Source organism: Thermobia domestica, chromosome 10 (assembly GCF_964235325.1).
Source record: "Thermobia domestica chromosome 10, izTheDome1.hap1.1, whole genome shotgun sequence".
Classification (NCBI taxonomy): Eukaryota; Metazoa; Arthropoda; class Insecta; order Zygentoma; family Lepismatidae; genus Thermobia; species Thermobia domestica.
The window spans coordinates 6,103,613-6,128,689 of NC_137463.1; the positions used below are offsets into that span (position 1 = coordinate 6,103,613).

The 25,077-nt window shown below is 37.0% G+C and overlaps 2 protein-coding genes across 2 annotated transcripts in view; one reads left to right on the forward strand and one right to left on the reverse strand.

Moving 5' to 3' along the window:
* Positions 1–2,838, forward strand: part of LOC145662259 (ADP/ATP translocase 3-like) — a 73,755-nt gene extending 70,917 nt beyond the window's left edge. Inside the window, exon 5 of the mRNA XM_081727639.1 lies at positions 2,198–2,838. Within this exon, the coding sequence (XP_081583765.1) occupies positions 2,198–2,318 (121 nt within the window). The 3' untranslated portion in view covers positions 2,319–2,838. The remainder of the gene's footprint in view (positions 1–2,197) is intronic.
* Positions 2,540–25,043, reverse strand: Blos4 (biogenesis of lysosome-related organelles complex 1 subunit 4). The gene is made up of 4 exons (XM_081727641.1): positions 24,792–25,043; positions 20,738–20,809; positions 13,527–13,745; positions 2,540–2,838 (listed from the first exon to the last, which is right to left on the reverse strand). Exons 1-4 carry the CDS (start codon positions 24,849–24,851, stop codon positions 2,716–2,718), a joined length of 474 nt encoding a protein of 157 aa, XP_081583767.1. The 5' UTR covers positions 24,852–25,043; the 3' UTR covers positions 2,540–2,715.
* Positions 25,044–25,077: the final 34 nt, after the last annotated feature.

Here is a 25,077-nt window from a genome sequence, read left to right on the forward strand (position 1 = left end):
TGAGTGGTTGGTACCTCAACTGGAAGAAAATAGTATCAAAGACTGTTATACAGCAGGATGGAGCACCAGCGCACTTCGCGATTCACGTGCGCAATTACCTGAAGACGTTTCCTGGGGGCTGGATTGGAAGAGGTTGTGCATCTTCACCAGCTCCCTGTGCGTGGCCTTCAAGAAGTCCCGATCTGACGACACTAGACAATGCTCAAGTAAGAAACACTCGATATCACACAACGCAGGAATTACGAGCAGCCGTGGAATACGCCTTCACCCTCGTGACTCCGGAGTATCACCGCAAAACATCTGCAAGAACTTGGCGCAGAATTCAGCTGTGTTACGACATGGATGGTGATCATACCGAAGTTTATGACTCTTAAGACTTCAAGGTAACTGTATACAGACATTCTACCATAACTAACACTATACTGTTGAAACTAAGGGGGGGGGGGGTTCGCCCACTTCCGGACCACCTTATAAGTGTTAATAATATCGTTAATTGCATTCTCAAAGTGTAAGATGCGGTTTTTCATATTTGTGGTATCCAAAAACCTAGAAAAATAAAAGTGAATAAAAGTAATCTGTTAAAATTAACATTAATATACTTAATGAAGCTATACAATGCATACTGAATATTAATATGATTGAACTCAGCCAAACACTTACTTTAATCTTGTTCATATACATTTCAACAATGGCTTGTCATCATCTTTAGTATGAATCATTTTAAGGTATTATTTAAGTAATCATCAAAAGTACGTATAGCTTTCCTATAACTCCCACAGGTTTCAACTTTCAAGTTATATGTTTCTGTCAGTTATATATTTCGACAAAATTCCCATTTCTACACGACACTGAAATTTTTGTATCTCACTATCAAAAGTGGCTTGAGAAGCCTTTTTGTGGGGGGCATGCTTTAGACCTTCGACAATGTTACATCTCGACTGTAAAGTAAACGATTCATTCGACAGAATAAATCCTTTACTTTTCAAAAGGTACAGAAGTCATTGAAGGATAGTTCTTACGAGCAGAATAAATGAGGGCCCACTTCGATGTTTTCTTATCCTGTAAAAATACTTCTTAAACCGATCATGACAATTTCAAGTGATTGTCAAAATTCTTTCCACGATGCAATGCGAGAGTTAAGTTGATTTTGAGTTTAACGTCCCGTTCAGCAGCGAGGCTATATGAGACGTGGACCTACTGATTAACGTGGAATCCAAACCACATGAGTTCCCGCCGGGAATCGAACCCGGGGATGCAATGCGAGAATCCAATGAGGTTACAGATGTCATCAACGGTTAGCCTTTTGTTCTCCGTGACTAGGACCTCAACAGGAGCATGCTTCTTGAGGTGGTTGCACAAATCGTGCTTTCAGACCTTGGCAAATCTTCAGTGGATTCCCGTACTCACTCCCGCACAGTAGTTAGAAAAGCAGTTTTCCCACAAACATCCTTGAACTGGATATGAATTTCGATGCCTTTTTCGCAACATGTAGACAAAAACTTTATTAGGCACTTCTATGATGAAATCCGTCGTCTAGTTAGTACAAGAAAAGAAAAGAAAGAAAAAAAAGCTTTCTTTCACAGGTGAACATTTTAGAAACTTGATATTTTGCACAGTCAAATTTTAAAATAAAATGAAATCTTCTAAGTTTTACGTCCCACGATTATGCCGGCTAGACTAAAGAAGACGGTGATGATGAGAAATGAATGAGATGATGAAATGAAGACAGTGGGAGGAAATAGGAGAACCCCGAGAAAACCCACGAACACGGTGTTTGACCCCCGCAAAGTTCACTTGGCGCGAGCTGAGATCGAACCAAGGAACCCACGCACCAGAAGTGGACGATCTACCACTGAGCCACCGCAGCCCCGGTTAAACTTTAAAGTTAATTTAGGTGTAATTATATTAACCTCTAGCCTTATTAACTTTTCAACTATGGCAAAACGGCATGCACTTCCGATACGCGCCTTGTACACTACAAGTAACATTCCTGAACTGCTGCAAAATTATTATTACGTATATTTTTCTTTCACGATCTGCACGCTATGTTACTTTGTCTACCTTTGGTTCAAATTCGGGGATTAAAAGCCTGCTTTTGAGGAATCTGCGGCCAAAAATCTAAAGACTTATCTGTACTTGATTTCGGAAAAATATTAAATTAGAACTCAGTTTCTGTTGTATTTCTTCTGATTTTTAGGGTCTACAAGGAATCGTCGCCCCGAGTTTCAAGCAAAGGTGAAAAGGGAAACAACACAATGTGGAGATCACGAAGTATGAACTATAATAATTTTTCTACAATCCAGGGATGTTACTGCTAATGTAAGTCTACAAAGCAACGTAATAAATCCTTAAAGGATTCGTACTGAAGATGATGATAAACCAAACCGTCGTCGAAACGTGTATGGACAAGAATAAACAAATACGGATGAGTTCAATTTTATTAATATATCATGAACATACAGTAATTACTTCACCGAAAATAATCCAGAAGCAATATTATTTGCTACTTGCTATAGGAGCACAAAAATAATACAATAAATTAGGAAAAAAATATTTCTTGATAAATCAAATATATACAATTTACAACACAGGGACAGTGAGTTTTAGACAATATTTACAACAAAATAATAATAACAGAAGTACGATCAAATGCCCTTGTAACAAATAAAATTCACAGTGTTTCTGTACATTTTTGTCTTACATTAATAAATATACTTATTCTTCATCTTTCTTTGGCTCATTTTGTGGTTTAAAAAATTCTGACGTATTAAATATTGGTGGCGCCTCATACGTAGGAGACTTCAATTTCTTCCCACCGGAGGCTGGATCTTGTTTCTTCTGTAAGAAGCAACAGAAACATCCATCCATGAGAAAAGTAGACGAACCACACACGACACAGAGGCAACAAAACAGCTACTTGTAATTTAATACCCCATTAATTTATACTATAAGGGATGTATAGAGTGATTCAAAAAAAAAAAAAAAAAAACGGAAAATTTTGAAAATAAAACAATTTCATGAAAACAAATGTTTAAAAATAAATTATTCATCTCATTTAATAGTAAAAAATAATGCCAATTTAGAGTACATAGAGAACAACTTATTTTTTGAAGATGACATTTTGCAGGGGGGATCCTTCTCTACGAAAACATTTCTGCAGTCTCTTCGTTACATTGTTCATGATTTGACGTAACATCTCAACTGGAATTTCAGCAATTGCTTCTCGGATTTTTGGCTTTCAATACTTCCATTGTAGCAGGTCGACTAAGGGACACTTTGGTTTTAAGATGACTCGCCAAAAAGAAATCACAAACTGGCAAATCAAGGGATCTGGGAGGCCATTGAATGTCACACTCTTTCAAAATTACACGTTTCCCAAACAATTGGCGTACAGCAGCCATCGATATTCGTGCTGTGTGGGACGTTGATCCATCTTATTGCAACCAGGCTGTGTTAATAATGAATGGAAATCTCTGTAGTTGTTGCACAACAAAGGTTTCAAGCATGGCGACGTGACGATTCGATATGACTGTAATCGTATGGCCATTCTCGTCCTCAAAAAAATAAGGGCCCATCACACCATATGATGACATAGCATACCACACAGTAACTTCGTTGCTGTGCAATGGACGCTGGTGTAGCTCCATAGGATTGTCTTGCGCCCAATATCTAAAACTTTAATCGCGTTTTGATCGCAAAAGCACCACTCCAAGCATTCATAATAACTAAATGGCAGGGTGTCGTTGGCAGGCTGGCGTACGTTATTCAGTGTTACCAAACGCCCATTATTGCCAACACAACTTTCAAAATTTCCCATTTCTTTGAATCACCCTGTATTTGAGAGAACAGGTAAGACTTACAATCTTGTACTTAGATAATACGTGTACTTTGCATATCAAAACTAAAAAGAGGAAAAAATGGAGCAGAGTTCTCTCTTTCACATTACAGTAAAACATGACCCTACGAAGAGAACTACTAGCCAGCCCATTAGGTACCGTCGTCGCTATGCCTGGCTCACTTACCAGAAGAAATATTAAGAAAAAGATTAGAATAACGAAAATCATAATGGAGTTTATGATGAAAATACTATTCAGTTTGGCTGATATCACAATTTAAACACACACATATATAGGCCTATACATAAAATGGTATTGACCTGCAATAGATATGTAAATAGATATGACATCTATCTCCCAAAGTAAGAATTAACAATATCATGGGTTATCATTCTTAACACGTTCTACAGCTGCTACTCTAACTTTCGAGACCAATTGCAGCTTTTACTTTTTAATTTTTTTTTTATTTTTTTTTTTTTAATTTCTTTTACCATTCTTTTGTACTTACAATTAGTATAGGGAATTCAAACATTTTAAAGCCTTACAGAAATTAATATATCGATTTCTTGTCCGTATAACCCTGATCTAAAAGTGATGCGTCGTATTTGCTATTAGTTCTTCACTGCTCTGAGAACAGGTACCTTTGATCGAATAATTTAATTTGAAGAAAACCCAAATATCACATGGAGGACAGGAAGGTTAACAGACCCATAAATTTGCCAGAGCCATGACAGGCAGACGGCCGGTTTGATGTAATATACTGCGCGAAGTTCCCAAAACTATTGAGTGATTGTTTAATCACCGGAGCATATTCGTGCTGGACCATATCCCGTTGGTCAAAGAGACTACCACTTTCAATGATATTGACTTCTTAGATCATATCCGTATACCCACTATCGTCACAAATAATACATCGATTTCAACAATTTGAGGTTAGAATTTAAATATTACAGCAAATCTTAGGCAACTTCCGAGTCACTGACCCTCCGTCAGCATAGTCACCTGCGTGCACTGATACTTGCTGCAAGAGATGGTTTGATAATGATTCTCGTAAACTGCTATGTCCGACCTTGTAAGGAGACAGAGGAGAAAAAGGTTGGATATATTTTGATCATGGTTGTAATTAAAAAAAAAAAGTAGAAAGACTAATTTTGAGTTTAGCTTCCCGTTCAGCACCGAGGCTACATGAGACGTGGACTTAATTTAACGTGGGATCCAAACTACATGAGCTCCGCCGGGAATCGAACCTAGGTCTCCCACGACAAAGGCGCGTACGCTATCCTCAAGGAGCATATTGATTTAAATTGCCCAGGTGAAATTGCAAAAGGGTGATAAAGCAAAGGAAACACCTAAGAAAATGCAACTTGCTAATTGATGCAGCGTGGGACCACAGTTACCCTGCAGAAGATATATTGTAAATACCTCATGTAGTGTAGCACTTCGTTCCTTCAGCGAGGATGGGAGAGGATACCTGTTGAGAGTTTGAGGTTCAGAACTGACCATAAGTGTTTAACAAGATAGGTGTCTGGAAATTGGCTGCCCAGGGGAAGCGTTGTAGTTAATCTCGGAGTTCTTAAATTAACGCCTCAACAGTTTCAGCGCTGTGAACTGCGTCATTGACTGGAAAGATCATCTAGACAATAATATGCGTGTAGTCACCTACAGTGTCCATAATGGCAGAAATGTGTCCTGCGAGCATTATCACAGGATCCACAGAACACTAAAAATTGCGACCCACAAAACCGGCGCCATATTTCACAGTATGAAGAAGATAGTTCGGAGCATAAACTTCTTTCGGCATCTACCACACATAAACATGGTCTGTTGGTAGAAACAAGATGAAAGAGATCTCATTGAATCATATTGTGCCTTTCAAATCATCGGTAGTTCACTTCGGATGTTTTCAGCATCACTTTCTTAACGTGATGCTGAAAATGCTGAAAACACAAAGTGATGCTGAGCGTTTTCAGCATCACGCAGGGTACGTCGAGCATTGATTGTCGCAATAGGTTATTCTAGATGCTGATTGAGTTTCGCAGCCACTTTCGCTGCAATCGCTCTATGATTCTTGGAGAAAATCTTCTTCAATGATTGGTGATCTCTGTCATTGAGGCTCCTCTCCCATCTACTTTTTCTCTTCGCCGATACTGTTTTGCCATAAGTACTGTAAACCATCATTTTCCTGGAGATTGTTCATCGAAACACGCCTAACAACTGGCCATTTCAAATACACTTGCATCAACTAACTGCACATCCACAACCTACTCTCTCTCTCTCAAACCCACACAGGTTTCCCATTTTGCATGACCACCCTTCGCCCGCTTCAAAACATGTTCCCGTTTACCCCGTCTGACGTACTATTTACTATCAATTAACTCATATTAAAAATGGCCAAGTGCTCCACACGCATCCTCTGTGTTATTACCTGTTGCAAACTACATCTGCAGCTGTTTCCATTATTTTGAAATGAAATCATTGTTTAACGTCCCACGATTATACCCTTTGGGCTAAGGGAGATGGATGATGATGGAAGAATTGGTGGAATGAGGATGTGGAAGGAAACGAGAGTATCCCGAGAAAACCCACAAATATGATGTTGTCCGCCACAAACTTACTTGACCGGTGATCAAACCACGGGCCCCAGGCACCAGAGGTAAGCACTCTATCAGTGAGCCGCCATGCCCTCCTCCATTATTTCAATAACAATCTCCGTATGAAGAGATTCAGAATAAGTGAGGAGAAGGAAAATTTATTGTAGATTAACAAGAAAGTCATTACAAAGCTTACAAACTGTTGTGGAAAACACGAAACAGGAGTGTTTTCAAATTTTCTTAACATCATCTTATTTTATACTGGTGCACAGTGACTACTCACACATATTTGACTGAAGAACGTTCAAATGGACCTATCCTTCGAACATCTCTGTCTTTACACCGAGGCAGAGGAAGATATGCTGAACAGTATCGCTACAGGAGGTGTCTAACATGATGTATCATTACCAGCCTGAAATGAAGTGTCTATCAATGCAGTGGAAACACTTGTTTCCACCCCAGTGAAAACGTTAAAAGGTTACATCCCTCCGTTGAGGAAGTTATGCTTCTCAGATCAACAGGGTGTGTATATTTTCCAGAAGGCAGAAGAAACTGTGGCACATTCATCGTACTGTGATATTTCGTTGCAACTTGGGACTGCCATTTCTCGAAACGTACGGGACTGCCGAATCGAGGCCTGTTGTTCCATCATGATAATACCAAACCTAATGTGACTCAAAACAAGCCAGAAGCATCTTGTGGAGTTCGGATAACACGTCGTTCAACAGGTCAGACTTCGCCCAAAGTGACTTTAATCTGTTTGGTTCCCTGAATCTTACGTTTCACGATTGATGTAGACGTGTCACAGCTGGATGCGACAACCTGTAGACTTTTACATAATAAGTATTGGAGCGCTCATATATCGATTGATGAACGTACAGATTAACAATATTCCTCTGAAGACCATACAATGAGCCTCCATTCTATGACGAATCAGAGTTGTTCTGCATGCTAACGATGATCCCACGACGTATCAATAAGGTAAGTTGTATTCACTTCAGGTGTTCCCATTATTTTGTGTATATACTTCTTTATTTATTACTTTTTGCTAATTTCACCATTCATTTTCATTTGCAATCCTTTCGTATGATACAGTGAAACCTGTCAACTTGGCCACCTCTCTAAGTTAGCCACCTGCTTATCTTGGCCTGGTTAGTCTTGAACCTGCATTTTCCCATAAGACGTTCGTTACTTACTACTCTATAAGTTGGCCACCTGTCTATCTTGGAAGTTGGCCACACTGAAGCAATGTTTACCCTATGATGATAATGATAAATTTACCTGCGTATCTTGGCCACGAAAAATATAGTTTTGTTATTTTTCTTAACTCTTTCGAATTCCCATATGAGAAGCAGATGTTCTGTATTTGTGACTGGACATAAAGAAGCATAGATTCGCAAGATTTGTTCTTGGAGGTCAATGGCCAGAACACTACCCTCATAAAAGGGTGGTGAAGGAAGGTGTGAATAAGAAAAAGCACGTACAGGAATTCAGGAAATGGTTGTACGTATTTGTTTATCCTTTCTGTTTTTGGTAAAACCATTAGCTATATCGGCTCCTTTCATCAGTGGGAAGCTTTAGTAATTCCGGAAAATCAAGGTTAAAGCTCAATTGTCATTTATTGGCACCTGACTGCATGTCAAAAGATAGCGGAGGTTTTGAGATATGAATTCCCTCAAGATTTTCTCAAAACATTTTTTGCTCCGAGGGAAACACTTCTAGCTCATTAACAGGAGGTAGTTAACTACAATATTTGAATGTGCATATCTGCTATAACGACTCTATAGAAAAGCGTCGTCAACCTGGTTCGTCTTGTAAAATATCAGTTACGAAGCGATAATTACTTTTCTTTATGCAAAAATCAACTCAGATATTCAAAGATTATTAGTCTCACCTTTATTGCTTGATATGTCTTAAATATTCTTTTTAAGACCGTAAAATACATAAATTCACTTGACTAGGTCAACACATAACATGTACATAGTCACAACTATCCCATAATAATCTCCTACATATATTAAAAACCATTCTTCTTTTCTGTTAATTTAAAACGAACATTCTACTAAGTATATTACATATTTATGAGCACTTTTTGCCCACGGTACAGGTAAATATTATACAAACTAAAGTATTTCGTTATAGAAAATGTCGCCCGACAGAGGGACTGAATATAAAAGTCATGAGTGGGCTTGGCTTTTATATTCAAGAACCACTGGTCTGATTACATTAATGTTTGTACATTGCATATGTTTTTTTTTTTTTTTTTTTATATTTTGATCACACCTCGTACATATCTTCATTACATTTTGGTTAACCCTCATATATATATAAAATATTAGTTATTATCATTCTCATAAATACATTCACAATAAATCTTTGATTTCATTAATATTTCTCTTTTATTACATTATTATTTATTCTTTATCATTAAAAACATCGTCGCTTAGAAATATAATTAACGAGGGTGAAACACAAACTATGAAGATTAATAGTTTCGATCATCATTACAAACGATGATGTGACAAATAATATTTGTTCTTTTCGGGCGCATTGTATAACAAATAAGTTAGATGTTGCAATTGCAATGTATACATAGTAGCACTAAGATGTCCAAAATAAAAAAGAATTTCACTCAAGGTAGTCATTGAATAATTGATTTTATAGAATGGATCTTATTCTTAACATAATCTTTGATAATTAAACACAAATCAATCTAATATAAATAATTTTTGCCTTTAACTAATTATAAATTGAATTATGATTCTTCATATTAATAAGAAAGAATAAAAATTAAACATAACCTACGTTTGAATAATCAAATGGAAGTAAATAAATTTATTTTACAGAAACAAAAGACACCTTTTTGTTATTAAATAAACACATTTTTCATTACTATTGTTATTTTTCATTCTTATTTATTTGATCAAGAATGTTGGTTGCTACTAACTCTTTAACTAGATGCATTTCAAATATTTATAACCATCGTTTTCATTATTAATATTAACACAAACTTTAAAACGAAAATTCACAAGAATCTATAATCAACATGGGTTTAACCTAATTTCGTTAACGGTAATCATGTTACATTCGCACTGGCATATGAATCTAATAAAGTGCATTGTACCGCACAATCGTGGTTAGGTTCTACATTAGGTTGTACATGTCTTTCATCGTGATTTGAATTTGGATACGAAGTACCATCTCGTGAACAATGATTATATCTATACATAGGATTGGTAGCATCTCTAGGATTTCGATATGTATTTCTATTAATTTTGTGTCTACTTCGGTTGATTAGGTTAGGCGGATTCCCTACATAACCTTGTCTATTTTGTTCATTTTGATTGCTAGAGTATATTCGTCTTAGGTTCGGTTCAGTATTATTCACACTTCGGATATCCAAATTCCGAACAGGGACCAAATGATCAGAATTATTCTTATTTTTACCCATTCCTGATTGTGTTAGATTCATAGCATGGTATTGAGTTTCGTAGCATTGTACAAGCATTAATAAATGACTGAAACTCATACACTGTGTGGAAAATAAGATCTGCTGTAATTTAAATGGAAGCAAATTGCGAATCGATGCAATTATTCTTGATTCCGATTGCAAGGGATTAACAACCTTTAATTCATTATAGACATTTACAACAAACTCTACAATAGATTTGTGCAATCGAGGATTGAAATGTTGATTTCTAAGAGTGGCATCTCTGTTTGCCAGCAAAAAGTCATTTTCGTAATTCGCGATCAATGCCGCTTTAAATTCCTCATATGTACTAATGTGATCACGTATTGCCTTAAACCATAAGGAACAAGGTGGGAGTAATACATGGGGTATTAATTTCATGTATTGTGATCGGTCGATAGACATTATACTGCATTCGTCTTGGAACTTCTCTAAGAAAGAACTAGCATTTTCATTGCACTTACCACTAAATTTACTCATGACTTTGATTTCGCTCATCTTGACACTTAACTTTACCTTTCTTTTCTCACTCCTTGTTCTTGTGGTGTGATTGTTCCGGTCCGTAGCGTGCTGTGTCATGATACCATTTATATTTCGTTCATCAATGATCTTCGGACAATTTTCCTCTAATATAATATCCTCCTCAGATTCCGGCGAAGGCGTATTAATATCCGGTGATTGGGGAAACTCGAAGCGATCACTGCCCAGATTATTGCGATAAATGGTGTTTCTAGCCTGTAACGTTTTAATTTCTTCCTGCATAGTAGCCAACTGGATCTTTTGATGTTTAACGGAAGATTCTATTAACGTTAAATCCTTTTTTACAGCACAGATTTCATGATTTTGATGATCGTGCTTTTCTTGACACTCATCGGCTAACCTTTTTAACTTCTCTTCAAACTGCGAGGATATGTCGTTCATCACATGGACGATTGTTTGTTTCGTATCGTCTGATTTCAGTTCTATCCGTTCTATTCGTTTACTTAATTCTTCATACTGCTTCGTTAAATTTCAGTTCTATCTTCTTTTCCATGGTCTGGTTAGCTTCATAGAACTTCTGTTCCATGGTTTGGTTAGCTTCATAGAACTTCTGTTCCATGGTCTTGTTAGCTTCATAGAACTTCTGTTCCATGTTTGTGTTAGATTCATTGAGCTTCTGTTCCATGGTTTGTTTTATCTCAGTCGTCATTTGCATAATTTGTCGCTGCACAGCTAACAAAAGTCGATCCTCAGATGACAAACTTGGTGTTGCACTAATTTCACCTGGATTACTGGTATTAGATTCCTGTTGCACTATTTCACTATCCATTTTTCTTTTGATGACCTTACCGCTTCGTAATACGGTTAAGTTCGTATTCATAAATGGTAATATCCAAGTAAATTCAGCCCTACTTTCCTTCTTCGGGAACTGAATTTTCAAAAGTCCCGGGTTTGGTAAACCAAATTTTTATAACGACTCTATAGAAAAGCGTCGTCAACCTGGTTCGTCTTGTAAAATATCAGTTACGAAGCGATAATTACTTTTCTTTATGCAAAAATCAACTCAGATATTCAAAGATTATTAGTCTCACCTTTATTGCTTGATATGTCTTAAATATTCTTTTTAAGACCGTAAAATACATAAATTCACTTGACTAGGTCAACACATAACATGTACATAGTCACAACTATCCCATAATAATCTCCTACATATATTAAAAACCATTCTTCTTTTCTGTTAATTTAAAACGAACATTCTACTAAGTATATTACATATTTATGAGCACTTTTTGCCCACGGTACAGGTAAATATTATACAAACTAAAGTATTTCGTTATACTGCCAAAAAGAATAAAACAAATACGTCTAGAATGAACCACCATTCAGTAACAACTGAAAAGAAGTCATGTAAATTGCATATGAATTTCTCAATTTTTAACTTAGGTTTTTGTTTTCAATCTGAATAACTCAGTGTGCTATAATATCAATTTCAATAAACTGCGTACATACACTTCTATTTCATGGTTGTTTGTGTTATTGTGTTTTCAATCCGAATAATCCAATGTACCAAATTAGTTTTCAGGAAGAGAAAAGTATGCATATATATTAAACATACTATCAAGAGGGGGGGGGGGTCCGAGGGGGCCGGGCCCCCAAAGCTAATGTGGTCCCTATTTTATTTATGAGTATACAATATTTGGTATAATTTGAGTGCAATTTGTCTTAAAATCTTCATATATATATACCTTTTGCATCTGAATGCTCCCCCCCCCAATTTACAGAGAAATCTGCGCTCTTGCATACTATAGTAATATTATCTAGTACTGTATATTTTTATGATTACTCTATATACATTATTTATAAGTAGCTCTCGTGCCACTGCTTATTAAAATTTTACAATCAAGTAATACTAGAAATCCTATTCTAAAAATACACAAATCACACTTGTTTTCTGTAAGTTGGCCACCTGTCTAAGTTGGCCACTTTTCGATGGAACCGATGGTGGCCAACATAGACAGGTTTCACTGTATTTCTCTCTTTATCTATTAGTTTTTTAATCTGCACTCCAACCCAGCTACCCGTTCCATTCCGATCTTCTTTCATTAAACTGCATATACTTACAACCTAGTAGCACTATCGCCCGACTTATACTTTGATATGGTATCTGCTTGTCGGCTTTTTCTTTTTTTTTTTTTTCTCCATGCTTTGTCTACACACATTATCTGATGAACCAGTTCAGCGAAGTATTTGCTAATGTAATTTTTTAGTATTGTAATTATGATTTCATGTGTTCCGGTAAATAATTCATTATATGTCTATATAATGAATACGAGAAATGTTTATATAATTAATGTCTATATAATAATTTATCATATCTATGTGTCTGTGTATACGAGGGAGGATCAGAAACTAAGGTTACCAGGCCGATATTTCTGGAGTTTCGTCTGTTATAGAGAAATGAGGAGTGTGCGGCAATTGCAACACATGGGGTTGGCAATTGTGCAGAATTTCAGCCACCCGGCATCTACGGTGTTAGTTGTAGATAAACACAAACGGCGACTCGTTTGGAAAACTGGTCTCGCGAAGAAGTCCGCTCAGTTATTCGACTTCTGTGGCCGAAACATGTAACGCGGCTGAAATTTACCGCAGCTGGTTTACGGAGAGACTGTAATGTCTCGTCAGCATGTCGCAGAATTGTGTCCAAAGTTTGCAGCTGGTACAGACACCATAACCGACGAGGAGCGCAGTGGCTTGCCCATCATGGCATCAACAGATTTGAATTGCTCGCCTAGAAGGGCTGACTCATGACAACAGGGGGATCACGTTGCGGCATCTGATGGCAGAATTGGGAATGTCGTTCGCAAGCACCACTAGGCCGTCGCTTCGCTTCAGACGGGGAGGTGAAACTCTCGGCGACAACGTGGCTGAAGACGCAAGGACAGGATTTTTACCAGGAGGGATTCTTCAAACTCATCCCACGATGCGACAAGTGGGATGTGGAGACTATGTCGAAAATAACCTAATGTGTGTACTATCTGTTGGCTGTATTGGTTGTATGAAATAATATTATACACGTTTCAGTGAAGGCTCTGTTACCTTACTTTCCGATCATTCCTCGTATATATTGAAAAAAAGAAAGACACTACTTACAAAAAACAGAGGCTTCAGTATATTCTTGAGAGCGCCTTCTGAACCCACGTCTGATTCCGCTGCATCTAAGTGATGTTCCACCATATCAAGGTCATGTCGAACTCTTCCAATGAACGATTCTAAGTGGTCAATTCGATCGAAGAGGTTTTGCAGTTCCTTGTGGCACGCATAGATCATTGGCACTGAGCCTTCTAGACACTGACTACCATCATTACGAACCTGTTGAACAAAAGAAACAATTATAGTAAAAATGGTTACAATTCTCTATGTATTAATTTCCACCACCACTAAGTTGAGATGAAACTTAATTATTGAAATAGTGAATTCGTATCATAAAGCTACTTCTTGCCATCTATACCTGCTTTTGGTCCATGGAGATCAACACTGAAACTGAAAATGGTAGTATATTTCAACACTTCTTCAGTAGGTTTCGGTATACACACATTCTTGGGAAGCTAAAATCTACTTCAAAAACCTTCACGCTATCTATTATCGTTTTTGTCCTAAACTGATCCAATGCTGAAACCGGAAATCGTTCATTTCTACCACTTCCATATAGAACAGAGGATTAAGAGAGGAGATGGAAGCTATCCTTGACCCTGAATCAATATCAAGAAACTGGTTTTGCTCTGATAGCGGTAGACAAACAGACAGAGCCGTTCCATAAGACTTCCCACTACGAGGACTATTTCTTTTCAATCTCCGTTGCGCCATCAGAGAAGAATTACGTGAGATGAAACGGGGACAAGACAAAACTGTTCATGGAACGTCGCCAACCCCTACACTGATAATTATAATCAGACTATGCCGTTTAATCACTGTGGAGCTTTAAATCATAGTTTTCTATTTTTAATCGCCCTCGTCTTAACTGGCTATTTTAAACCTTTTGAGCAGTCGTCCATACAGCCATCACTTTAAAGTTATCACCGTTGTCCTTACTCATTCGGGGATGAATTGCGACTGTATTATGAGAGAGGACCCAAAAGAAACCGGACTTTCGTTCTAAAAAAAATAATTTATTAAATTTTTTACAGTAATTCTTTCAGTCTCCTTCAAAGTACTCTCCATTAAATGCAATTCATTTCTCCTATCTTCTTTCCCACTGTTTGAAGCACCTCTGGAACTCTGGAACTTTTATATCGTCTAATGCGCTCTGCGAAGTTCTCTTTACAGCCTCTACACTATCAAAACATTTTCCTTTTAGATTTTGTTTAATTCTCGGAAAATGTCATCATGTTGGTCAAAAAGTTTGGGTCACTTTCAATCTGATTTTTCAAGTCCTGGCTCAAATTCAGACGAATGATTTCATTCTATGTGAGCAGGCGAGATACAAACTTAGCGGCAACGTGTCTCAATTGCAAAACCTCACGCTGGAACGAGCTCCAACTCACTCCTGCCTGTTTTGAATTATCATCGAACATGAAACGACGATCCTCGCTGATTTTGGGGCACATTTGTTCGATGTTTTCGTCGTTTCGAAATGATGAAGAGCACCCAGAAATCTCACCACACCTAAAGCGCCCAAACCACTCAAAAAATTGCGCTGTTCATAGTATCCTTCTTGAAAGCCTGTTGAACGATTTGGTAAGTTTTCGTTTCTGATTTTCCAAGTAGGAAGCAAACACACTCCTTGTTCTTTTGAATCTGCCATAACGATTTCGCAGGTTGCAAACGAGAACAGTTGAGAAAAACAATAATACGATCAAATGTTAACCTCCTACGCAGACGCCGCTTGGAAGGTCTCTACTAGATCTACCTAGCAGGAGAACGCTCTACTACGCCTAGGAACGGCAGCGCTCTTTCAATCCGGTTTTCTCAGGGTTCCCCCTCTATGTCCCTCTTTTTGGGGCAATCGAGTTACATCATGTAGTTCACACTTGGCGGTTGTTTCGATTGTACTCGATATATTCTCAAGTACGCTACTCTTCAGTGATTGAATGGCAGACCCTACCAATGTGGGGGATGGGTGACGTCCAGTGAACAACTTTGTCTTATTCTCGTTTCAGCCATCATTTATAGCTCCAGCCATAATCCTCAGGCATTCGACGATGAATTGCGACTGTATTTTGCCCTTCTGCCTGAGCAATCGAATTACGTCATGTAGTTCACACTTGGCGGTTGTTTCTATTGTACTCGATATGTTTTAATGATTGAACGAAAGAGTCTGTCTATCCAGTGGGAGGGAGAACTAGATTTCTAGGCTTTCGGTACCTATGCCCAATTCAGCTCGCCACGTATGAGGAATAACGTATCTCGGCGATCACAATATCCGAGGAAAGGGAAGGAAGGAAGCGGCCTGAGACCTATATGTTAGGTGCCATCCAGGTATTTGTTTAGTGTAAATGAGGAAAACCCAGGAAAAACTTCACACAGGACGGCTGGACTTTAAAATTTTTCGACCGAGTGTCTCCACCAGGAATCGAACCCAGGACCAAAGAAGAGAGCGTTAGCGACTACGCTAAGCGAGGCCACTAATGGGAAGGGGGGTGATGTTCAATGAACAGCTTTGTCTTATCCCCAATTGGTCATCTCATTTGATTCTCTGGTAGCTTAAGGAGAAGTTGAAAAAATTGATCTCGTGTATAAGCAACATGGTTTGGAAGTCTAAAAAATAAATAAATAAATAAAATCTTTGAGTTTTACGTCCCACGTTATGCCGGTTAGGCTAAAGGAGACGGTGATGATGAGTAATGAATGAAATGGTGAAATGAAGAAAGTGGGAGGAAACGGGAGAACCCCGAGGAAACCCACGCACATGGTGTTTGTCCATCACAAAGTTTACTTGGCGGGGGCTGGGATCGAACCCGGGACCCCAAGCACCAGATGTGAACGCTCTACCACTGAGCCACCGCGGCCTCGGAAGTCTAAAAATTAGGAAAATAGTACATATATGATAATATTTCCAATTGGATGCTGTGTGACGTCATAGCTTCTCATTCTTAGTGAACTAGGCGAACAAGGTAAACTGGATGCTCTGTGATGTCATAGCTTCTCTCATTCACAGTGAACCAGGCAAACAACAAGATCAACAGTTTTGCAGGCACACACCATTCATAGATAAATAACTATTAATGCACTGCCATTTCTCGCGCCTTAGTTCTACCTGTTAATCTGTCTCGTTGCTCCAAGCATAACGGTAAGCTATGGCGTCATACAATGACCAGTTAAGAATGACTGCTTACATAATTTCTCCCAAAACTAATTAAACCTACGTGCATCTTTCAACAGTAATTCAACAAAAACAATCATTTAACACCCGTACATTAGAGAAAATGTAGAAAATTCAAAATAAATGACATGAAAATATGAAAAACGTACAATGGAAGAAGAATGGAGTATCTACATGCATAATGTTAACCAGCCTATGTATTCCAGAAAATAATATTAAGATCTAAACTGATGCGTGATTACAAGTAATAGCATGACTCACTTTTTTACGGTCGATATGTTTAATTACAGTTTTACAGAAGACCCACAGGAAATATTTTCGCGTTGCTCTGGGCCAATTACGATGTTCATTTGCTCAGACTCCAAATGGAAACTTGAGAATGCCTGACTCATGTGAACATCCTTCTCGATAACTATTTATGAAAAATTACTAACTTTGATTGTCAGGTGATTAGGACTGAGAAAATCAATTATCAACACCCGTACTTTCATATCATAAATGTCTAAACTTCTGACTTCTGTCAAGATTGTGACAATATTAGACATTAAAATTATTTAGAACAATATCCAATAATTATTGGGTCTATCAGGTCTTACGTTCAAAACAGATTTGTTTAAAAATGGAAGTAACCTGCATTTTTCAGTAATTATGTTGTTGATTAACCTCTTCTTCAATAATTTAACCGTCTTCTTAGATATAACGACAGAATTGCTTATATAACAAAAGGGTTCAATGGACAGCTACCAGTCTGCGATTGGTCACCCCTACTTTAGGTTGATCGGAGCTGTAGAGATACCCAACCAAAAGCCTCTAGTTTGCTTCGGAACTCTAGGCCTTCCTTCCTCCTGCTTAGCTTGCTTCGGAGTTCTGTGGCTTTTTAACCCCCCTCTGTGCTTGCTTCGGAGCATTGGGGATTCCTAATCCACTCCATCTAGCTTGCTGTCTGCTCGGGCCTTGGGTCACCTTTCTCTACTTTGTATTCGAGAAACTACATCATTGCAATATTCCTATACAACACTGTTTATACAAAGTTTTCATAATAAAAACCGGTAGTGGGAGTCGATTCCGGACTATAATTTATTCTACCAAAGTTCTACCTACTCCTATACAGGGAGAACTTTACAATATATATTGATGTACAAAACGGCGAGAAGTTATTATCAACACACAATACACACGCTTTCTGGTTACAGTGAACTTGACCACATGGAGGTTCACTTCTAAAACTGTATATGATGAATTAGTGTCTTCGAATACTTGAAATCACGAAATGAAAGCAGTAGCTTAATAATGACACGAACAGGAGAAGGACTAACCCCAACAAGAAGATACCTGAGTGGAAAAGACCGTCTCATGGTGAAGCATTTTAACATAAAAATGAAATGAAATATCTAAGGTTTACGTCCTACGGATACGCCGGTTAGGCTAAAAGAGACGGTGATTATGAGAAATGAATTAAATGGTGGAATGAAGAAAGTGGTAGGAAACGGGAGAACCCCGAGAAAGCCCACGAGCACGGTGTTTGTCCACCAGACAAGCCCACACGGCGCGAGCTGGGATCGAACCAGGAACCCCAAGCACCGGAGGTGAACGCTCTACCACTGAGCCACCGCGACCCCGCATTTTAACATAGTTTTTTTTTTTTTTTTCAGTAGTAGTAATGAGAGACACAAGTAGACAGAAAGCTAAGGTAAGCTAACCAAAGAGCAAAATTTTAACATTTAAAGGTATTTTCCTACTTGTGACTCCAACTAAACGTTTAAGGTCGCAAATTTCGCAAATGAACTACATGCCAAATGGAGTCAGATCAAGAATAGACCTGTATAAATGCAGAAATTTCACTGGTAACATTTGTTACTACACAAAGAAAGAACATGAAAGAAATTAGAGCAATGAAAAAGTCGGGCGCATTATTAGTAGCCTAATAAAAAATAACTGAAATCTTTCAGTTTAACGTTCCACGATTATGCTCTTTAATCTAAGGCAAGTTAATGATAATGGAAGAAAAATCTGTGAGTTTTACGTCCCATGGTTATGCCGGTTAGGCTAAAGGAGACGGTGATGATGAGTAATGAATGAAATGGTGGAATGAAGAAAGTGGAAGGAAACGGGAGAACCCCGAGAAAACCCACGCACACGGTGTTTGTCCACCACAAAGTTCACTTGGCGGGGGCTGGGATCGAACCCGAGACCCCAAGCACCAGAGGTGAACGCTCTACCATTGAGCGGACCCTCCACCGCGGCTCCCAATGATAATGGAAGAATTTGTGGAATGAGAAAGTAGGAGGAAACAGGACTACTCCGAGAAAACCCACTGAAACGATGTTGTACACCACAAACTTATTTGGATAAGGATCGAACCAGGGAAGCGCTCTACCACTGAGCTACCATGCCCCATACCTTAATAATAAAACTATCTGGATAGTGAACGTTCATCGTTTGCTATTTCAGTTATACATTTATAAATTCATGTGTTACGGTATTTGAACAAACCAGTTGTGTGAGGGGTCTGCTGAGAGTTGTTATTTACTATTTTCTTGTTATAATATAATTATTTTCTGTGCATCTTTCCCAATAATAGTTTTAACATACACATTGGGTAACTTAGAGAAAGGTAGACCTTAACTTGTATCCAGGTAAACAAAAACTTTTCCAAACAGTTCACTCATCTCTGCCAACCTTCTCGATAGCTATAACTTCTCTCCTAAATTTGTAATATGTAGAAGTGTTTCCTCACTATTTTACGAATACGTGTAAAATAACAACTCAATACCAAGAAAGTGAAATATCACCAACTTACCACTTTTTTTTTCCCAAGAGCCCATGCTTAATACAATTTTTGAAGGAAGGGTTATATTTATTTATTTCCTTTAAAAGAACTCTACAGAAATGAAGAAACCCTTCTACATGTTACAAGTTTAGCAATGAAGTTATATTCATCGAGAATACTGACCAAGTGAAACAAAAGTGTCTGCTTGAAGGTTTTTTTTCTTTCTTTTTTTTTTAATATAAGGTTACATCTATTTATCTCTAAGTTATTTTCTGTGCAATTAATACGGACAAACAGATACGAGTTCTTGAAATATCTCACAGATATACACAAAGCGGGCGTAATATACCTTCATTATTAAACAAAATAAAATTGAATTGTGCTTAGAACAAACCTTAGAGTCGAGTATTACCTAACCTAACAACAAACACTAAACTATTAGTCTAGAACAGGGTTTCTCAACCTGGAGGTCGCGAAGATAAGTGAAAGAGATACAATCTAATACCAAAAAATATTTTTAAATATTTTGTTCAGATAGACATATTTTTATTTTTATACATACTGTTAAGAACAGCAAAAAAAAAAAAAAAAAAAAAAAAAAAAGTCTACTATACATTTTCAACAGGTGCAGAGTTGTTTAAAAATCAATTTAAATGAAAGAGGTACGATATGAAACTGATAAGAACTGCATATTGAAATACCAGAAAAATACAAATGCAACAAATCCTGCATATCGAAATACAATTGAAATTGAAAGCCAATGTGGAACCTGAGCATGGTGTGATTTCATTAGTGCGACAATGTTGGTTCGATCTTCGTGACGCACATTAGCAAGTCATTTATAATACTCAATAGCTGTTTTAACAACTATCCAAGTTTTTAAACTAAAATTAGAAATCACTTTATTTGTTTTTACCATACGACCCAAAATTAACGGAGTTATGAAGTTTTAAAATTTTTGAACGGCCTCCATTTTGGAATAGTATCAAGGGTTAGACTCGATATTTGTAATATGAATGAACTGACCAATTTTAAATCATTCGCTTTTAGGATATTTACTGTAGCTACTATATACAAAAAAATGTATTGTACAATTATAGAAATAGATGGGTACTGTAAGATCTCCGCAATACCGCAACGAACAGGTATATTAAAAATCCCACACAAGATTATTACAAACCAGGGGTCGTTGGCAAGAGGATATGATAAAACCTCAGGATATAATAAATCAACAACCTGAGAGTATAAAAAAAGAAAAAAAAATCTGTTTACCATATCGACCAAACTCTCGAATTCTTCTAGTCTTGTCAACATATCCTCTATGGTTTCTTCCAGAGTACTTATCTGAAAATGATAAATAATAGTATTAAAACAATAATTACTGCAATGAGAATATTATTTTTGGCATCACATGCATGAGTTAACATTTATAACAATCACCTTCATGTTCCCTTCAGAATAATCATTTGCAAATATTTCCAAACCTAATAAAGAATTTTTCATGACATACAGGATAAGAACTATTTAGCATATTTCAGGGCTCATAGTGGTCTGGTCTCTTGTAAATAGTTGAAAAGTGACCAAAATCTCATCATGCCCCTTTTTCCCTTTGTCAATTTCTCCATCACCTCTCTCTTTGTTTCTTGTTTTGTTTCATCGTTTCTTCTTTACTTCTTCTTTTTGAGCTTCCTCTTTCTTTGGGTTTTCTAAGTATGCTTTGTAGTTACCGTAAGCAAACTTTAGCAGATGTACCGGTAAGAAGCTTCTGAGTAAATGAAATCAGTTCTGGCCTATTTCCGAATTTCTTCATCCCAGACATTATATTTAAATTAGCATTGAGAGTTTTCAAAGCCATGAAATATTCAAATTCATCACCTACTCTTAAGAAGAACATACAAGAAGCATAACAGAAGACGAACATGATGAACCACACAAACACACACACACACAACGTTGAGCGGAGCGTTAACTATTACGAGAGAAAACTAAAAGACTATTATGATAGAAGAAAGAATAGACACAGAAGGGTTCTCAACCCCACCTTGAGAGCTTAAGCATCCACCTACCGTGCTTTAGAAAGAATAAAAGCTGAAGTGAGAATAAAGCTGACTGTTTTACATGTAGCAGCAAGTACTGAAGCTTTCAGAAGTGTAATGAGTAACAAGTTTCTGCCTTTTTCCATTTATTTTTATATTTTTCTTAGAAAACTGCCAATGCAAAACTAAATCACACGAAAAAATCACTTCACCAACCCAAAAAGTAACTTTTAGTGACAAATGTAAAAAAAAAAAAGTGACTCGCCATGAGCCTTGATATTCTTATTCACGGAATCCACTATGTAGATCAATAACATCATTAAAGCGACATGATACATTAAAAAGTGAGACCAATCATATTTTCCACTTAGCTAAAGAAAATGAGTATGATGCTAACATTAGAAATTTTCCCACGAACACATTGTCTTTCATTAGTATCTATATGTAGGGACGTGTTGTTTTCGTTTTAACATCGAAAACTTGAAAAAGGCAAAGTAAAGTATATAGATATACCTAAATATATGATAGAAGGCCATTTTTGGTGTTTTTAAATCGCAAAATAACGCGAATTTGGTACTTCTTTTCAAAATAACACCGAAATACACTGAATAAAGCGACAAAATTCGCGAAATCGCCATGATGGCCGGTAATACTCATAAAATAATACAAGTTTCCTTTGCAACAGCGGTGATTCACAGATCATCATCATTCCTGTTATTTTAGACTGGTTGGTTAGTGAAAGTTTGCCCCTAGGATTTTGCTGCCTGTGCTCTTGAAGCAATATCTATGCCACTTTCCAACATTGATTCTGAAAGATATTTTTCAGAATACAACTGCGTAGTTACGGTAAGAAGGCAAAACCTTAAAGAAAAAAATGTGGAAATTTGACAATACTGTCCTTTGAAAAATAAGAAACATTGAAGAAACTATAAATTCGCCATTAAGTAAAAATATGTGTCCATAATGACATGAATTGCGTTTTAGATAAGTATATATATATATTCAAATAATACATTAAATACATCCAAGTTTAGGAGGGATATTGCGCCATTTCTTTCTCAGATGATAAGCCCGAAGATATAATTTATTCTTTTAAATGTAAGACGTCAAAATTTAAAACTATTCGTTTAATTTTAAAACTATATTTTATTCTAATTAGCTTTCACAGACCACTTTCTCAATGTTTACAATATACTTGCTTTTCAAAACCATTACAGAATAAAGCAAATAACCCCTACTTGCTTGTATTAAATCGCGAAAAATAACACCGATTTCAGGGATAAAATAAAACAAAAACTTCACTTCACGTCCCTATCTATATGTAATCACAACCGTCATAGGTACTCAATATATGAACACAGGAATTGTGCAAGTACAACAAGAGTCTGTGGTATAACCCATGTTTTCCGAGATTAGAGCACCGACCTTAAGAGAGAGTGGTTGCTCTGGGAAGTGGACTAGCTGGCGTAGTGGTTATGAACACATGGCACGGTACGCCAGAGGTCCCGGGTTCGACTCCCGGTCCACTCAGTCACTTTTTCACTCTTTGTACGTTATTGAATTCACATCGATACAGGATACGGTGTGTGAAAAAATCGGTTTCCTTTTTCATTAATATATATAGTCCATACATTTTGTTTTCATTTTTCTATATCATCGATTTCGTGTGATATAAAAAATTGGTTATTTCTAGAAATTTTACAAAGGGATCATTCCAGCAGACGTTGTATCAAATAGAAAATTTATAGGTAATAATACAACATGAAACACGTTTCGTGAAGGAATGAGTGTGTAATTTCTGTCAGGGCACAGCACATTGAAATGAATTTTGAATGTCAAAAGTATTGTAGGTGTACTTACTAAAGCGGAAGGCTGCACAATATAAAAATGCAAAGCAGTAAAACCGTTTTGAAGATAAGAATTATTACCAGAATTTTAGAAGCTCTAACCTAATCTAAAAATGTAAGAAATCTGTAAAAATTTCTCTCGAACATTGCCCCTACAAATATGTGGATCCATACAGTAAATCTGTACCGGTTTTCAGACAGTTCCAGGGGAAACTTAGTCGATAGAACGCTGCACTGATATGCCCTCTTAAAGTAAATCTGCACTATCGTCATATAAAATACCACACAAGTAATTCCCCCCAAAAAGTAGAGCATACCTATCTTCGGTGCAGATTTACAGTACAGATCCACAGAATTGTAAAAGTTAGAGGATAAATTTGTAATATCTTAATAGACTAATGTGTAAATAATCTAAATATGTTGTGTCCTTACCTGTGAGATGCATATCTACGTAAAAAAAATACATTAATGAAAGTCGAACCTGTTATGTACTAACTCACCAATAAGGATGCTAGTAACCACAATATACAAAATGTAGTGAAGTGAAGTATCTGTGGTGACTCATGACGCGCACCTATAGAAGTGTCCAAGAGTTATGGTATTCACATAATTGCAAAATGTACGTTAATACTTTGTTATGTTACTTCGGAACACAAATACGCAAGCAATGAACACATATCGAAATATTATCCATAACGTCTTTTGTAACGTACATATACATAATTCAATACGTAAGGTAAGTAGTTTTACGCCATATACAGTGCTCTGCCCTAGCCTGTTTTACGTATATACCTACCTTCGCTGACATGCCTGCTCCCTTCTGAAACCCCCTCGCTAAAGTTTAGGTCCTCCTGCTGCGCTCTTGTCTGACTTGCTTAGATAGCATTCGGGCTCTTTATTGGTCACTTATCACAAGTTGGTTAGAGTCTTTTGCACAATAGTTCTTATCGTATACGTACACTGAACTCTCGCTCAAGTGAATTTGTACAGAGGAATACAAGTTCACACTTCAAAAATGGTGCTGTTTTACTATACCGATCCATAGATTGTAAAATGTACAAAAAAATATGGGAAAGTCTTTAATTTGCCCAATTTATGTCGAGAACAGAACCCAACCAACCCCTGTGGGGCTTCTAACCCGTTCCTACTAACTACTTGTACTATGGGTCCGTATAGTAAATCTCCACGCCAAAAATAATTGTTTACGATACAAATAATCGGTTTACTGAAAAAAAAAAAACATGCAATGACTTTATATATGGGTGCGTACAGTAAATCTTTACCTTATCTTCTACCGGTACACCTATTCGTAACTTCCACCAAATATTTTATTCTCAATAGCGAACAAGGATTACAAGAGAATTTTAATCAGAAACACTTTTACATGCGTACGATTCTTATTGAAGTTTCCTTGTAATCCTTTGAGAGAAATAAAATACTTACTTCCTTAGAAATGTCCAATTTTAGATACGATGAATAATCATTTGCAAGTTCATTTATCATTGTTACAAATATATTATACTTGAATAGCTTTCACGAAAGTAACAATACTAAGAGTCAATACAGAAAAATATTTTATCTAGCCAATTCCCCACAATAACTTTGCTGAATTCATATGTTTTGATAAAATAAATGGTATTAAACAATTGACGGACTAACTCCGTTCCGCAACACAATACCCAGATGTCACCTGCGCAAATAGTTCCTAGAATTGATTCGGCTTGATCCT

Excerpts from the sequence above, each read along its gene's own strand:
- Blos4 (XM_081727641.1), bottom strand. The coding sequence starts at position 24,851 with ATGATAAATGAACTTGCAAATGATTATTCATCGTATCTAAAATTGGAC. Across the intron at positions 20,810-24,791 it reads AATTGGACATTTCTAAGGAA|ATAAGTACTCTGGAAGAAAC; the intron begins GTAAGTATTTTA and ends TATCATTTTCAG. Across the intron at positions 13,746-20,737 it reads TCGAGAGTTTGGTCGATATG|GTTCGTAATGATGGTAGTCA; the intron begins GTAAACAGATTT and ends TTTGTTCAACAG.